Source organism: Hippocampus comes, unplaced genomic scaffold (assembly GCF_001891065.2).
Source record: "Hippocampus comes isolate QL1 unplaced genomic scaffold, H_comes_QL1_v1.1 scaffold275, whole genome shotgun sequence".
Taxonomy (NCBI): Eukaryota; Metazoa; Chordata; class Actinopteri; order Syngnathiformes; family Syngnathidae; genus Hippocampus; species Hippocampus comes.
The window spans coordinates 1491080-1507964 of record NW_017804971.1 but is presented as its reverse complement, the minus strand read 5'-3'; the positions used below and the strand labels follow the sequence as shown (position 1 = coordinate 1507964).

Sequence of the window (16885 nt, the reverse complement as noted above, 5' to 3'; positions counted from 1 at the left end):
TCAACAGCACACCCCCCTGTCACCTTGGGCCCATTTGATAGTTCACAGAGTCACTGGCACCGTTGCAGCTGTCTCAGACACACACACACGCACGCACACACACACTCAGCCCGGGCCAAGACGGCTGCATGGTGAGGTAAAAGTAGCTGACTGAAAACTGGTGTGAACCACATAAGCGGAAATTTGTCTGTAAATACTGATATTTGTATACAAATTAATGTATGACATTAGAAGCTCTACTGTAAGATGAATGAAGGTGGCTGCACTATACTATGTTATGAAATATTATATATGAACATCATATGTTTGGACTTGCCTTTCTGGCTTACATTCAAGTGCTGTGATGGGTGAATATTTTTGTGGTGTCACTGCTTGCAAAGCACTTGCTTAATTCGGTCCCAGTTGGCACCCGCCATTCCCACCCTCAACTGTCTAATATACATATTTTTTAATATAGTGTGCGGTAAAAGGGATTCCTTATCTAAAAGGAGTACAAGGAGCAGCTGTTGTCGGCCATAATTAAGGTGGCCTCCTCAAATTTTAGTGGCTGACAAATTTAGCTTGGCTATCAGTGGACCGTCTGGCTTGCCCACAGCCTCAGGTTTACTGCTGACTCAGAAATGCCATCTTGTACTGACACTAAAGCAACAGAAGGACACTTAAGAGCTCTCCTTAATGGCGGAACAGAACACAACCTATGCCCTCCACTCGGGCATGAATTACAGTGACATAATCATCATCAATTGGCATAAATGAAAGGATTGAAGGGTTTCGGATTTTTTAATTTTTTTTAAGCTTTAAAAATTCACCAGCCATTAAATTCTACAGAAAGCCAATTCAGGACAACTAAAATAAAATAATGCCAGCTGGTTGGGCTTTGCGTGTATTTTGTCAAGGTTTCCTCCCACATTCCAAACATGCAAGCCAGTTCTTTGTCCATCGGTGTGAATGTGTGTATTGTTTGTCTTCATGTGTCCCGCGAATGGCTGTGAACCAGTCCAGCGTATACCATGCCTCTCACTCAAAGTGGGCTGGGATAGGCCCCAGTTCACCCACAACCTGAATCAAATTGCGGCTCAGTGGGCTTCATTCTCCCAGTGTGTTTTACTTTTAAAAGAGGAACAAAAAAAGGCATTAAAAATACCATGAAATACCATAAGTAAATCATAATGCTCACACAGAGGGCCGTTGACACAATGCAACACTTTATTTCCAGTAAATACAAAAAAATAATTTTTATCGTGGCCGGATAAATATCTTATATATGCCATCTTTACTGTCTATCTGTTAAAGGTAACACATACAACATCTGTCAAATGTCTCACACCATTGCAATGGTGACAAATGTTTATGGAACAGAACTTAGTATATAGGCTATCGGAGGAGATGGGAGGGAAGCTACTCATTCATACAATGCCTCTGTTGTCAATACATTAGCAAAGGAGCTGATTGACTGACAAACAAATCCAGTTTCTATTGGTTTTAAAACCAAAGACTGCCAGATCTAGGTTTCACTATGACCATCTGGGAAAAGGCCCGCAGTGAAACAGTACCAGCAATAAGGCCTTTAAATGTGTCATAATGATGAGAAACAAAATGGAAATGCAGTATTAGCATCATAAAAAAAGGCCGTAAATGAGTCAGAAGGATGAGATAACTCAAAATATAGCAGACCAGTTTGCTCATCTCCCTAAAAGGCCTTGCGTGTCAGAAATTAAGACATGATAAACATGCAGTCCTACCATGCCCCAAAAGGGCATACACAAGGAAATTGATGAAATCCAGTCCTCAGAAATGCTTCTTTGAGAATCATGATACGGTTAAAAAAAAAAAAAAAAAAAAAAAAAATGAAACTTTTTTATCACCCCCCACCCGCCTGCCAAGCAAAAAAAAAAAGGAAAAACAAGTGCTATTGGTTGATCATGAGTTCACAAATTAGAATAAAAAAAAAACAATTGAATAAAATAGCGCAACATGTAAAAACATTTTTTTTTCAGGAGCGACAACATGAGCTATGTACAAAAAACATCAATCAATCATTTCATGGATATGCCGTGTATATATACACGGTATATTAAAAACAAAACCAAAAAAACTGTATATAGCGTCTCTTTTGAACACCCGCTTTAAAAGAAAAAGCAGCTATTGGTCGATGTGAGGAGGTCATTTTTTTAAATATCCTTCAGCTGTAGATGTGGAACAGAAACAAATAAATAAAATCCGACAAGGAAAAGAGTGATCTCGTGTGTTGTATCCTGTGTGCTGTTTGTGTAAAAAAAAAAAAAAAAAAAAGCAATGCAACATTGTTATCACCCCCCACCAAAAATCCTGGAGTCAGAATGAGAGAGCAACATCAAGGAAATGCAGTAAACCACTGCTAACATCCTTATAAAGTTTTTAAAATGTGTCACGATGTTGAGACTCCATGACATTGCAATGACCAGTTACGTATAGAAAGAACTTACATGAGGCAGAATGGTGAAAACCTTCATGAAAATGCAGTGAACCACTTTAACACCCCTCTAAAAAGTATCAAAATGACGAGGAACGTGATGAAAATCCCGTCAGGCAGTTGTATCATCCCCCAAAATGCTTTGCATGATTCAAAATTAACAAGCACCGTGAAAATGTAATGAACTTATCTCATCAGCCACCTGAAGAGCTTTTAAATGTGTCAGAAAGTTGCAACATGATTATATTGCATTGAACCAGTTCCATATCACTGTCCCCGCCCCTCAAAAAACAAAGCCATTAAATGTGTCACCATGATGAGTGGCTTTGTGGATGCAAGTCATCATTCTAGACTTGGATGAAGTTAACACCCAGAACAACAACAAATGACATTCAATGCCAAAAATGCTTGTGCTTCCACTGACACACACACACACCACTGTAGAGACTGTATAGGCTACGGACTAAGGCACTAATAATAAAAATAACACTATGAGCGCGCGCGCGCACACGCACACACACACACACACACACACACACACACACGAAAAATGTCCATTTTAAAGTTACGTCAAAGTATTTGTGCATCCATATAGATTTGATGATGCACTTGAAGCCATGCGCTGACCTGAACATACAGCCTACATGTAAGTTACAGTATGCTGTAACATAGGACATAAGGTAAGGCAAAAAGCCATTACAATCACATTTTGGTAAACAAAGGGCTCATCTATTGCAGGTAGTATATTCATAAAGCCATACCCTTCAGTTAAAAAAAAAAAAAAAAAAAATAGCTTTTTCAATTCATGTTGCAGAATTGTGCTTGATTTCTGCCGAGTCTGAAAGTTATTAAAATACGCAAAAACTATTAAAAAAGATGACGACGCAATATTTTGAGGTATTTCTCATTGTCAGCCGATCTAACAAATTTCAATTTATTTCACGGTAGAAGGGAAATTAAACATCTTTAATTATAATTGGTAATTTTCATTGATCGACACAGGACACCGACACTGCCCTCTACAGCACGATCCTTGTTATTGCATCAGATTAATTTCCCCAAAGTGTGATTAAAGACTTGGCGGTGTAAGATTTCTGCGACAAAAAAATGTAAAACATCCTTCGTAAATGAGTTCATGTAACTTCTCATGGCCATTAAAGACGCTTTCACACAACATGGGAACTTCTCAATGCGGGTAAACAATCATTTGTGAATGGAACATTTCATACGGTCACTCCCAATCGGGTCACATTCGGTTTGAGATCAGTCGAAGTAGCTGTGTTGTCGTACGAGGAGAAAGCCTTCGTTTTGAAGACTACGCGGAACTGTTCGCTTCCAACAAGTCTCACAGCAGAGGAGACATTTCAAGGGTTCGTCGGTTTGTGTGTTTGGTTTAGTTGTTGTCCTCGCGCAGTTCACTCGGCAGGAACTTGTACTGCTGCTGTCGGATCTGAGCCAACTTCTTGCGGGCTTCCTCTAGCTCACGCTCCTTCCTCAGCATCTCCTCCTGAGCAGCGATGATCTGAACGGAAGACAACCGAAGAATGACAGATCAAGAACCGGTTCTGACGAAGGTGAAATGATCGAACGTAATATATGGGAAGATTCAGAATTCAGAAAGAATTTAAGAACATGTAAAAATAGAAGAAAATAACCTATATATATAGATATATATATATTTTAAATCATGAAATCACTTCAATATTTACACTAAAACAGACCTGGGATATTTAATCGGGTGAGTGTCTGTTGTTATTTACCTGTGCAATCCCTCCCACGAACTTGGTCTTGACCACCACGTTGTCTTCGTCAGCTTTATCAAACGCTGCCTTCTGAGCGGCTCGAACCAGGTTGTCGGATGCCTTCTTGACTGCATTGCCAGCAATCTGGTTGGAAATCCAATGGGGCCGACATGTAAAACCACCAGGAGGTACAAAAAAATGTTGCACGGTAATATTCCATCATCAAAATAATCAGTAGTTGCAGCAAGTCAACGCAAACAAACTGCATGGTTGGCAGCTGGTATCGGGAAAAACGGATCTGAAATGCAGACCTGCAGTCTCCTCATGGCTTCAGAGTCTTGGTCAGCCTTGACCTTGCAGGCCACCAGCAGCTGTGCAGTGGAGGCGGCCACCTGCTTGGCTGACGAGATGAGCTTCTCCTCGCTGGCGTGGCCTTGCACGGACGCGTTGGCCGCTTCGCACAGGTTGCTCGTGGCCGCTGCCACCATACGTGCCTGAGTGAAGGCACACGATTTATCAGCCATCTCGTCAAATTGCGTCAGGCCGATCAAACGTCCGTCGTACTCACAGCCGAGATGAGCCCCTGGGACCACTGTCCGTCGTCTACGGCGTTGGCAGGAATGGAGCCCACTTTGCCCTGAGCCACCAGCTCCCTCTGGGCGGCCGAGGCGGATTTGACCAGGGCGCTGGTGGCGGCGGCGATGGACTTGGCCGCCTCCAGGATCTGCTCCTCAAAGTTCAACGTTTCGTCTGCCAACTGAAGTCAAAGAACAGCAACACATGCTCCCATTAAACTTCTATCACTTACTGTGTATACATGCATATTGTACATCGTGTACCGAGAACTTCTGAAGGCCCCTCATCCGTACCAGTCATACAGCAACATACCGGAATCAAATCGAACCAATCTGATCTTTTATTTTTATTTTTCCTCCCCCATCGACGAGCTTACAATTCAGCGTCGATGTCTTCATCCTAATTTGACTTTGAGTTGGTATAATTAAACACAATTAAACAACTTTTATTTCCCACCAAACTTTGTAGGAAGATGTTATCAAATTGCCTGTGTTAGCTTAAAAAAACAAAAACAAACATGTTACAAAGTCATTTTCTTCACTTCTCAGAGAATAATGCAACCGTTTTAAGTTATATTTTAGGCATTACAGGAAGGGGGAACTGATAATATTTGGGGAAACCCAAATTTCAATGACTCATTTCTTTTTTTTTGTTTGTTAGCCAACAGGGGCAGACCAAACAGTATAGTACATTTTAATGCTTTGTGTGATTTTTTTTTTTTGTGTATTTTAGTAATGATCGCTACCTTTCTTTTTTTTAAAATTATTTATTCCTTCATTTTTCATTCTACACGCCCACCAATTTTTTTTTAAGAACTTGAGTGTTTGAGAATTTTGTTCAGTATTATCATTACCATTATTATTTGAATTTTGGAGTTGTGCTTATTTTTAAAACGTTTTTAAAAAAATATATATTACCAATTATATTTTCCCTCTTAGTTTTTTCTTCATTTTCAAAAAAGTGACACATTTGGAACTCCCTTCCCTTGTCCCTGACACCCCCCGCCTCCAACTTTAATTGACATTTATTTTATTTTTACTTTTTAAATTGAAGTCATTTAAACTGCAGTTCTTTATAGATAAAAATATGCTTTCTTTTTTTTCAATTCATCTTAATAACAAAATAATTTTTGTGGCTGTTTTTGACATTTTCGCTATTTTTTTATTTGTGAATCATCCATCCATCTAAATTACAAGATTCTGACATGTGCTGAAGGTGAGTTGATGGAGGTCTGCACTCACGGCAAACCAATGTTGAAGAATCTGAGTGGCGCAGCGAGTGGCTGCAGGGGCTACTTATCATATTGCAATAAAGTGAAGTGTGCGGATGAATAACACACGTGACCGCTTGCGCACAAACACACAGACATACGCACATTCACGCACCACAAGTCTGTAGACAGAGCGGGACACTGTAGGAATATGTTTGATATATAGTTGGGACTGAATAACAACCTAATATATCAAACATATCAGACAGAGCCCTGCAGAGGAGGCCTCCTGATGCAGGGGCAGGCAAGGAAAGGGTTGGTGGGGGTTAAAGGTCAGGGATTGAGGGGATTAATTTGGTGATTTGCTGCGGATTGAAAAAGAGCATACTGCATGTATAAACGGCAAGGAGATTTCGCTCGGTAATCCACAGATGGAAGGATGGGGGAGGAGGAAGAAACAAGGCAGAAGGGAAAATGGCCAAATCTTGTGATGGATATTAAAAACCTTCGAACTAACGATTTGGGTATTTACAAAAGGCGGGGCTGATGTTTATAGATTGGCACGCATTGCTCCAGGATTTCTTTTTCTTTTTTCGGCCGGAACTAAGGGACCATACATACGGGGGCTGAGAAAATAATTCCTAAAAATATTTTAGAATATCAAAATCAGCGGTTTGGCAAATGGATGGAAATAAAATGCTGCAGAGGCTTGGGTGAGGCTACACAGATTTCGGATAGGGTTTTCGTACCCCCCAGCACTGGTGTAGTGAAATCCCTGTAGGTTGGGGGTGTACAGTATAGGGAATATCTCGACAGGGAAGAGACAACAACAGACAACATCCACAATTCCTGAAAATACCGAGAACTGATAATACTTGACCTTGCTCAACAGGCGCATTGGGAAGGACTTACGGTTGTTGTAAAAAATCAGGTGTGAAATTTCAAGAAAAAGTTAAAATGCACTATAACCTAGAAAGATGAACTTAATTTGACCTTCACTGGACTTTGGAATGAACATGTCCACCTGTTCAGTGTTTCAGTACTTTTTGCACAGCTTGCAGTTTGATAACAAGGAGCTGACCAGCAAAACTCACAGCAGGTGTTTGACCCCTGAATCAACCAATTCAAATTGTGGTTCAATAAAGATGTGATATTTAAACAGTCCTCTTCATCAATGCTGTTCACATTTTGATATCATGAAATCAAGACAACACCTAAATATTGATCGAACAGGATGTTCTCAAAGGGAAGTGAACACTGACCTTAATGTGTCTCAAGAAGTGGACATCATTAGAAAACAACAACAAAAAAACACCACTTGTGAATTTTGTCATTCAGCTCCTTGTTAGAGAACAGAAAGTTGTGCCAAAAGTACCAAAAACCTCTTACTGTCAAAAGTTTAGAGAAGATCACGTGTAAAGGTGCATTTTAGGATCATCCTGAAATTTCAACCCAAAGCCCGATATCCCTAACTTCTCGTGTGGTGTCTCACCTTGGGCTTGGCTCGAGGTTTGAGTTGCTCCAGCTTCTTTGCAGCCGCCTCAATGGACGCCGCTGCCCCGAGCAGTTCTGTCTCCGCAATCACTGTCGGATCCTCGGGGTCCACCCACTCAGATCCTGGATGGAGCCGTGAGAACATGCCGGTTACAAAGAGGCACTCGCGGAAAAAAGCTTCAACGCATCTCCGGATCATGCCTCACGACAACAGAGCATCGGCAGAGCCACACATTCGCCGTGTGCCATATTCACCACAACACACATAAAGTGATACGGGTGCCTAAAAACAAAGCGGGTTGGATGATGACGGCTCCGTGCAGCAGCTGGACTTAGAGATGAGGTGAAATGATTCAGTGTTAGCGGCCATAAGATGAGTGGGGAAGAAAAAAAAAAAAAAAAAAAAAGAAGTGTCAAGCATTGGGTGAAGTCAGTCACGGGACAGAGAACAATGCTAACTTACCCCCATCTGCGGCGACAAATCAAAACGAGGAAGACAGGAGGGTTAAAAAAATGTCTCAGGGAATAACTATTAATCATGTAGTCTGCAATAGAGAAGTGTGAATTTGGAAAACAACCACAACGTCTCTCATGAACATAAGTCCAAGGAGTGTTTCGGGTCACAGAGGAAAGGAGTAGAGTCAAGGGAATTTTACCAGAAGAAGCTGAAAGTGATGAGATAATGCATTTGATGAAGCAGCGTGTGGCTCATTGTCCAATGTTACCTTTGCACTTCCTATTCAAACTGTAAACAATGAGATGTCTTAATGGTTAGTGTGATTCTAACTGCAGCTGCCATGGTGGTCGGAGGGCGTACACTGCATTTTGTGCGTCTATACCAGGGGTGTCAAATTCATTTCACATGGTGGGCCACATACGGCCTCGGTAGATGTCAAGTGGGCCGGACCATTAAAATGATACTATGCTTTGCTATAAATAACCAAAACAATATGTCTTTCCTTTGTTTTGGTATAAAGAAGCACAAGAACATTAGGAAAATGTTGAAATTTAATGAACATATCTTTTACAAAACATTTCATGAAGCACCTTACATTTCCTTCGACAAATGTGCAATTTACTTTTATCATTCACATATATGCATTGCAACTGATCCCACTGATTGTACAAACTTTAACAAGTAATTGGTATTGAAAAATATAGTAATGCACTTTAAGATTAAACAAGATTCATAAAGAAAGCAAGTTTTAAAGCATTTACACGTGCATATAAAATCTAAATGTAATCCCTGCCTACACCTTACAAACTAAGGAGAGTGCTATTAAATGTGTAAATGTGAGAGTGCTATTGATAGCGTCTGCTGTCATGGGTCTGTCTCAGTGACAGACTGAGGCTGCTGTTGTCTTCTTCTCTGATCAAAACAGTGTCCCCTTGCGGATACTCAATGAATTGCACCTGATTAAAAATATTAATTCTGTGTCTTTAATGCATTTTTTTCACTTTTACATTATCCTGCGGGCCTGATTGAACCTACTTGCGGGCCGGTTCCGGCCCGCGGGCCGTATGTTTGACACCCCTGGTCTATACTCTATGCAAACTCTCCTCTTCTTTTTCAAGAATAAACTAGAAAAACGGCATTCATAATGTACACGTTTAAAATGTAGTCATAATTACTGTATACATGGAGAAAAAAATCAAAACAAAAATAAGGGTTGTTTTTTTTTGCTCACATTGAGGACTGAATGAAAAGGATTTTATTTCATTGCTCATCAAAGAAAACGAAACGCAGCTATCTCTTTTTAACTTAGCTTTTTTTTTCTTCGCCGAAAGACAATGAAAATCTTTGTTGTTTTGAAGGGAGCGAAACAACAAAAAAAAACTCATTGTGGTTTAGAGACACAGCAAAAATCGTTGCATTGTTTTCAAAAACACCTTGTGCTCATGTTTGGATACTTTCCCGCCCCCCCCCCAAGACATTTCGCCTTCATTCTCACAGTATTCAAAGTGTTCAATTTTTTTCTCAAGCTTACTAAATTGTCCTAAAAATTGGATTTATTTGAGCAACATATTGACTGTTATGTGTGTGCGTGAGGCTGATTACCTTTCATGGCCTCCGCAGACTGGATGAGTTCTGTGACCGCTCCGGCCACTCGTTTTGAACATCCAGCCAGCTGCTGCTTCTGCTCAGGAGTGGGCCTCTGCAACACCTATGCACACACACACACACACACACACAAAAGTAAATGACCATGACTATAAATACGCCAAAAGGGAGTGAGATCCAATCCAAGAGTTTCTTTAGAATTTCAGCCTATATAAATGTAACATTGCTCATTTTTGATTGACACTATCGGACACATTGGATGTAGCCAAGGCACATAACATTAACATTATGGGTATAAGATAGGGGCTGAGGTCAAAGGTAACACAAACAAGTGAGGTCAAATATCATTCCAAACAGGTGGAAAATACTGTATGTAAAAATGTAAAGAATTTGCAACACAGAAACCACCCACCATGAGAACTTGTTCAAGTAGATCGATGTACCCAGTGGTGCACTCTGATCCAAATCTCAGCGCCCTATTCTTCACTTCCTCATTGACGTCAGGATGATACGCCGCTTGCTGCAGAACACAACACAATCAACATCGCAGGGGCTAACGCTTTCAGGGTCGCTGGATAAACTCGAAAGAACCTTGCAGCTGGCAAGCATGTCGGAAATGGCCTTGCGGCTCAGGTTGGCCGTGTGGATGATGTCCTCCTGTCGGGCCGAATTGCCGGCGGCCACGGCTTTGGCGGTCGCCAAAGTGATGCCTTTGGTTATGCGGATGAACTCTTCGGGCGTGGTTGTTTTCCGTGGAGGGTCCCGGGACTGGAACAACTGCGGATGAGAGTTGACAGAGGGGGCAGAAGTCACTTGACAAGCCAAATGCACCAGACTTCATCTCACTTTTTACAAATGTCAACAAAATATATTTTTTAATGATTATTAGTTCAATGAAGTAAATGTAAAGTCTGCATAGCACAAAGCATATCAGTTTATTAATTTGTTCAATAATGATGACAGGCTTTGCAAAAAATCATAATGTAAATCAGTGTTTTTCAAACTTTTTTGAGCCAAGGCGCACTTCTTTCATTGAAAAAATCTCGCGGCACAACGTGTTGACGTGTTATATTGTTACTAATACCGTTTTTAACATTGCAGAATGACGTTATAACTGCTTGAATTGGAATCAAATGAACACAAAGAAAAAAGTATTTTATAATATTTCATATTTATTGTTTCACTGTCGTCCTGCATTCATGCGGCACAAATTCGGTATTTCTAGTGGTCGAAACACAAGGCAATTGGCTCGCTGCTCCCTAGCGGTATGGGAGGGTACGATTACTGCACGATTACTTTCTGGGCGATAGACCGCACAGGCATACAAATTGGATATTTTCCCGCGGCACACCTGACAATGTCCCGTGGCACAGGTTTGAAAAACACTGATGTAAATGACGGCAAGTACAGTAATGTAAGAAAACTATTTAGCTCATGAGTACAAAAATCCCCATCTAGTATAGGAAGTAAGAGGGAATGAGGTAATTATTATCAACAAAGGCTTGGATTAATCCTTCTACAAATGGTGCTTTGACCATGACCACTGGATTTAATCGGTCCGTCAGTCAGCCAATATTCTCTCACCGCCATTTCCTGTTTGATGCACTCGATGGTGGCCTCCAGCGCTCGGGTGCCTCGCGTGGCCTCGTCCTCCACGGCCTTTACCGTCTTCAGCAAGGACGTCACATTGGTCACCATCACCTGAAAGCAAAAGTTATCAAGCATTCATGGTCCTTGCACAGTAACCCTCTAAATCACAGGTGTCAAAGTCAAGGCCCGGGGGCCAGATCTGGCTCGCCACATCATTTTATGTGGCCCGCGAAAGCAAATAGAGCATGTCAAGTTCGATGATGCGTGTTAAAGTCTGAACTAAACATTTCAAATTGTCATATGTAATCCACAATAACAGTCATTATTCTTGACTTCTGATTTTGAAACTAGTTATCCATCAATTTTGTGTGTGCTGTGATTGTAATATGTGCATGGGATTAAACATTTATATGGTTTCCCAAAATTCATAACTGCACTCGAAGGGAAACCGTAACTACAATGTGGCCAACGACAAAAATAAGCTTGACGTACCAAACTAAAATGTATGGAGGTAACCCAAATGAGTAGAATAATGCAATAACTATGAATACGAATTTCTAGCAAACATCCAAGGGTGGTGATGCAACATTTACATAATTATCAACTTCTTTGTGCGCGAGCGAGTGAGCATGCTTGGTTTGTCAAGAAGGGTTGTAGTACCCTATTATGAACAATAGAAGGTGCACAAGATCTATATTGTACTTGTCTGTACACTAACAACCATAAAGGATTGTTTGACGATTTCCTTTCAACAAAGAGCACATTTTTTGGGGTTATTTACATTAGAAACATCACACAGTATTTGTTTATTGACCCCTGTGAATTAGTTACCATACAAAAGTGAGACAAAAGTAAGGTTGTGTTTGATTGATGCCATTCCCCCTCATTGGAGAAGAGAAGATTGGTGTGAGCATCACAGCAGTGGTATTTGATTGGCAGTTGGCATTTGAGTGGAACAGTTGATATTTCACACTTAATTAGTTTTTAATCATTTAAATTCTGCAGGGCTTTTTAGTAACACTCCTCTCTGTGGTATATCAAATTTTGAATATATACTGTATCTACCTGTATTTTTATTTTACATGGACTTTAACATTTAGAGTTTTGTACATTTAGTACTTGTGTCAGCCAGATGTCAACGAGTCCACGGTTTTGCCTCACTAGTAACATGTGGTCGTCCAACTCCAATGTCAAGTATACTTGTGAGGACAATGACATGGTCCATGTAAATCCTTAAACAGCTTTCTATACTACTTGTACTGTTTCGGCTTTTTTGTATTTTCACCTCCATTACCGCCACCTCTCGCCAAGGGTCAGCTGAGACTGAGTCTCGCTCATTCATGACCCTATTAATGAGGTCACCCGCTACAGAAAATGGATGGATGTAATGATGCCCGCACCTTGGCCGCGCCTTTCAGCTGGTACATGGACGGGTCGTCCGCCGCTTTACCGGAGGCACACTTGGTGGCACTGATGAGCTCTGCCAGTGCCTTGGCGACATCTTTGACAGCATTTATCAGAACCACCTTGAGTTAAAACAATCATTTCATGAGATGAGGCAATAAGTAAAGTGAAGTCATGTTGCTATGACACCGAAACTGACGGACCTGTGTCTCTGGATCATCGGAACCAATGCTGGCCGCGCCTAGTTTGACCACATCAGTGAGCTGGGTGATGGTTTTGGCAGATGACTGCGCGGCCTGCGCCAACTTGTCCTGACTGGAAGCGGCACCTGACACCAACATCTTTGTGTCCTCCACCAGAGCTTTGGCTGTCTTCAGAATGTTTTCTCTGAGAAAGAGAGAGTCATGGGAAAGGTTTGGAGGAAATATGTTAGCATTTATTAAGACAGCTTCATATCCTCCTCAGCATTGTAAATGGACAATCTAATGTCATTCATTTCAAGCGCTTCAGCCAAAATATTCTTTTCAATTAGCAACTGAATAAGATTTACTGAGCGGTAATTAATTACTCATACAAAGAGTATCTAATTTTTGTCTTACCATTTTGCTATTTTATTATTTTTTTTAACAGCTAAGTTTGTGTGAAGGAAAACCTCACTGCATAATGTAAAAAACATTTTTTTTACACTATTAATTTGAAGCTCCAGCATGCCCCGCGACCCTTGTGAGGATAAAACGGTTCAAAAAATGGATGGATGGATGAATAAAACTGACCGTCTTCATTTCAGTTCTGTGATAAGCACACAAATCTTTATGAGTACACAGACAAGCATCTACGATATAAGTAATTCTATCTCTGAATATCCAAAATAGACTCCTAAATACGATTAAATGTTGTGCTGATATATTCCTAGATAAGCTTTCCATTTCTGAACCAATTAAGAAATAAAATGAATGTAAAGTGAAAGATCAAAAACAGGAAACAGGATTTGTGTGTGTTTTCCACTTTCATGCCACTGGATGGACGTGATTGACAATTTCTCTCTCTCTCTCACACACACACACACACACACACACACACACACACACACACACACACACACACACACACACACACACACACACACACACACACACACAAAAAACGATTTCAATCTTGGATCATCTTTTCGGTCACAGCATCAAATAATAGCAGACTTTTGTCTCCTTTTGTTGTCAGGGTGAGAAAATCTTTTCGAGACGTCTTCAGAACAATGGAAGATGTGACACTTCATCTTTTAAAGCCTGAGGGTAATTTGCACTTTCTGACAGAAGAAAACATTTTGCCTCCCTTTTGTCTGCCAGCTACTAAGTCATTCTGTCAGCTTTGGATAACAGATAACCAGAAGCCACATTTTTAACTACAGACGTGAGAAATTCATGAAGGCGAACAGACAGATTTTGGCACTCCCACCTGTGGTCGGCAAAGGACTCATCATTCTCAGCGTTGAGCGTGCCAGCCGAGGCGAACATGATGGTGGTGTCCAGATCGGCGATGATGCCCGATACGGCGCTGGCCGCTGTGATGCAGGCCTGCGTGCCCTTGTTGCCTGCCTGAAGTGCCGACAGCACCAAGGACACCTGAGGACGCGTACACCATGATAACCTCGAATCATCCCGGGGACAATCGAAGACAGCATGTGTATGTTCAAAAGACAACAGTCAGAGTAATTCAACTTTTTTTTTTCTTACGGGTGTCTAAGATGTTTCCGCATGTGAGGAAAGCTCATGCAGGCGAGTCTAGTTAATACAGCATAACACCGGAAATTGCTTAAATTTTGTAAATTTCCAACCTCATTTGAATCGACTGATGATGGTACAAATGAGTTTAAAATCCAAACGCGGTCATGCTTGATCGATTGCTCTGTGACCAATGGAAGTATTAAGACAAATGCAAAGTACCGGTAATGTAATTTAATTCTAATAATAGACCAGATGACGTATAGTTTAGTTTGGCTCTTGGTAATCCAGTTAACAATAATACAAATCACACATGTAGCTCGAGAAAGCGTGAGTTCACTGGGGAATAACCAGTATGGGGTTATAAGGAATCAAATCGAATCACATGACTCAAAAAAAAAAAAAAAAAGCGTCGTCTTCATGACGCTGCTAACCTTCTCTGTGACGGTGCGCGCGCAGTCGATGAGCTCTCGCTTGGTGAAGCCGTCGGAGGGAGTGATCTGCAGCGCCCCGGCCTTCTGCACCAGGAAGATGCAGCCGTGGCCCAGCTCTTGCACTCGGGTCTTGATCTGGAAGCCGATCTGGGGAAGACAAAATAGAGAAGTTGCTCATGACAGCCCTCGTGCGTTGCTTTTTGATATGCGCGGGGGTCACCGTTCGCACCTCTTCTGGCTCGGCCGTGTGGGCGGCCATCCGTCCGTCGACGGCCAGTTGGCTGAAGTCGACCGTTACCTGAGAGGCCAGACCTCCGAGCTCGTCCGGACATGTCACCGATTTAGTCATCTGAATCATAACACAGCAAACCATTCCATAGCATTTTCTTAAAATGTTACAATGTGTAACATTTGAAAGTGTACTGCGGTGTACCATTTCCTGAGCCGTGACTGCAATAGCTTTGGAGTGCTTCACCATACTGGTCTGGTAATCCACGAATGAGCCCTCGGGCTCAGGTGGTGTTCCCTCATCCAGCTGAATAAACAAGAAACATTCAGTTTGCTTTTCAAAAAAGGATGCATTTTGGAATATGACAAAACTAAAACCACAAATGACATCAAATGCGAATAATATAATGCGTTTATGATACTCAACTGCAGATGAAATAGACATCTATTAAGGAGGAAGGACTATATCTGCACACATTTTTGCAGGAATATTAAACAATATTACTGAGATGAACTCTATATAGTCATAGTTTGGCATTTTCACCTATATGTGATTATTTTTTTTAGGGGGAACCTATCCTGAAAAAATGACCGACAAGATTTGCTGTGCTGTTTTTGTGCTCAGACCAAGGGAATAAATTTATTGTTTATATCTAATAAACCTATATCAAAGTGGATTTACCTTGGCCATGGCCTCCGCAATGGAATCCACCATGCCGCCGACCATTCCAACTTCACTGGCAGCCTCGTTCAGCGTCACCATGATGTCATCCACCGCCTCCTTCATTAACTGGGAGGCCTCGGCGATGGCGTCGTGCGTGTGGCACGCCTGACAGTTGTCACGACAATGCACAATCACACGCAGGCCACGAAGCTAAAGTAGGCCTCTGTTGTCTTGTAATTACATTTTGTTCATCCGGATAAAACAGTTCCGAATGCAAAGGAAGCGGCAGATGTACTCCTCTTTTTGTCATAATTTCCAGCATTTGTGTATTGTAGATATTTGCCTTTCTAATCAATTTGTTACATTGTAAAGAGACTTTATGGACACGCTGAATTGTTAGTAGGCCGATCAAACTAGCTTAAGGCAAAACCAACAACTACTACGACAACAAATATGCATGGCGGAAGACAAAAACCACCAAAGATATGACCTTGCGGTTTCCTCCCCCCTCCTTGGCGGCGTACAGCATCTGCAGGGCAGACTCGGCCAGGGTCTTGGTCTGATCCAGGAAGGTCATCTGCTGCTGGTGGTCCTTCAGCTTGGATGCCACGCCCACTGCTGCCCTGATCAGTGGGTCAAAGTAGCCGGCCAGCTGGCTCACCTGAGGTCAAAACACACATCAGTTGTGTGTGGCGTATGATTTCAGACAAAAAAAAAAAAAATCATAATTTTGTCATGGCGATGTCTCAAAACACAGAACTCAACAGTTCACACACAACTCAGCTTGGTCTGATGCCATCTCCATACTCCTAATAGCCACTAGGGGGCATACCTGCACGGCATCTAGGGATACTTGCGATGATGGTGTGATGTATTTTGCGTCGTTTGATATCTTACCACTATGCCACATTATGAATGAAAGCGCACAGTGAATAAATTCTCAAAATGGCCAGTCAGCGGTTTACGCAATTATTCAAATAATGGACGAATATGCTCTTCTCTATGTGTCTGGTAAGGCAAAACAAATGACTGGCCTTAAAGTCGTTTGAGAGCTTATTTGTAGCACACTAGTAGGATATTGAATTCATTCTCAAACGTCCTTCCACCAATCCCAAAGAATTGTTTTACTGGTGAGATTAAGACAATTTTAGTGTCAAGTACATTACTGGAAAACTGTGTGCTTTTCCCTAAGCTTCGACATACAGTATATGTATACAGAAATATTTGAAGCATAAATTGAAACGCAAAAGAGAGCAAAGCATCCCTTAAACACACAGGAACTGCTGTAGGCCACAGCTCACGTGCAGACAC

The 16885-nt window shown here is 41.5% G+C and overlaps 1 protein-coding gene across 2 annotated transcripts in view; it reads right to left on the bottom strand.

The window, feature by feature from the left end:
- Positions 1-3566: 3566 nt before the first annotated feature.
- Positions 3567-16885, bottom strand: part of tln2a (talin 2a) — a 90417-nt gene continuing 77098 nt past the window's right edge. Inside the window, exons 42-59 of one of the 2 annotated variants that reach the window (XM_019891240.1) lie at positions 16065-16235; positions 15593-15739; positions 15116-15217; positions 14912-15031; positions 14683-14829; positions 13983-14149; positions 12734-12917; positions 12527-12652; positions 11121-11237; positions 10128-10313; positions 9949-10056; positions 9534-9639; positions 7938-7943; positions 7473-7597; positions 4763-4951; positions 4506-4688; positions 4213-4338; positions 3567-3974 (exon numbers count right to left, since the gene is read on the bottom strand). In XM_019891240.1, the coding sequence (XP_019746799.1) occupies positions 3846-3974; positions 4213-4338; positions 4506-4688; positions 4763-4951; positions 7473-7597; positions 7938-7943; positions 9534-9639; positions 9949-10056; positions 10128-10313; positions 11121-11237; positions 12527-12652; positions 12734-12917; positions 13983-14149; positions 14683-14829; positions 14912-15031; positions 15116-15217; positions 15593-15739; positions 16065-16235 (2439 nt within the window). In that variant the 3' untranslated portion in view covers positions 3567-3845. The remainder of the gene's footprint in view (positions 3975-4212; positions 4339-4505; positions 4689-4762; positions 4952-7472; positions 7598-7937; positions 7944-9533; positions 9640-9948; positions 10057-10127; positions 10314-11120; positions 11238-12526; positions 12653-12733; positions 12918-13982; positions 14150-14682; positions 14830-14911; positions 15032-15115; positions 15218-15592; positions 15740-16064; positions 16236-16885) is intronic. The other variant, XM_019891248.1, reaches the window with a different exon arrangement.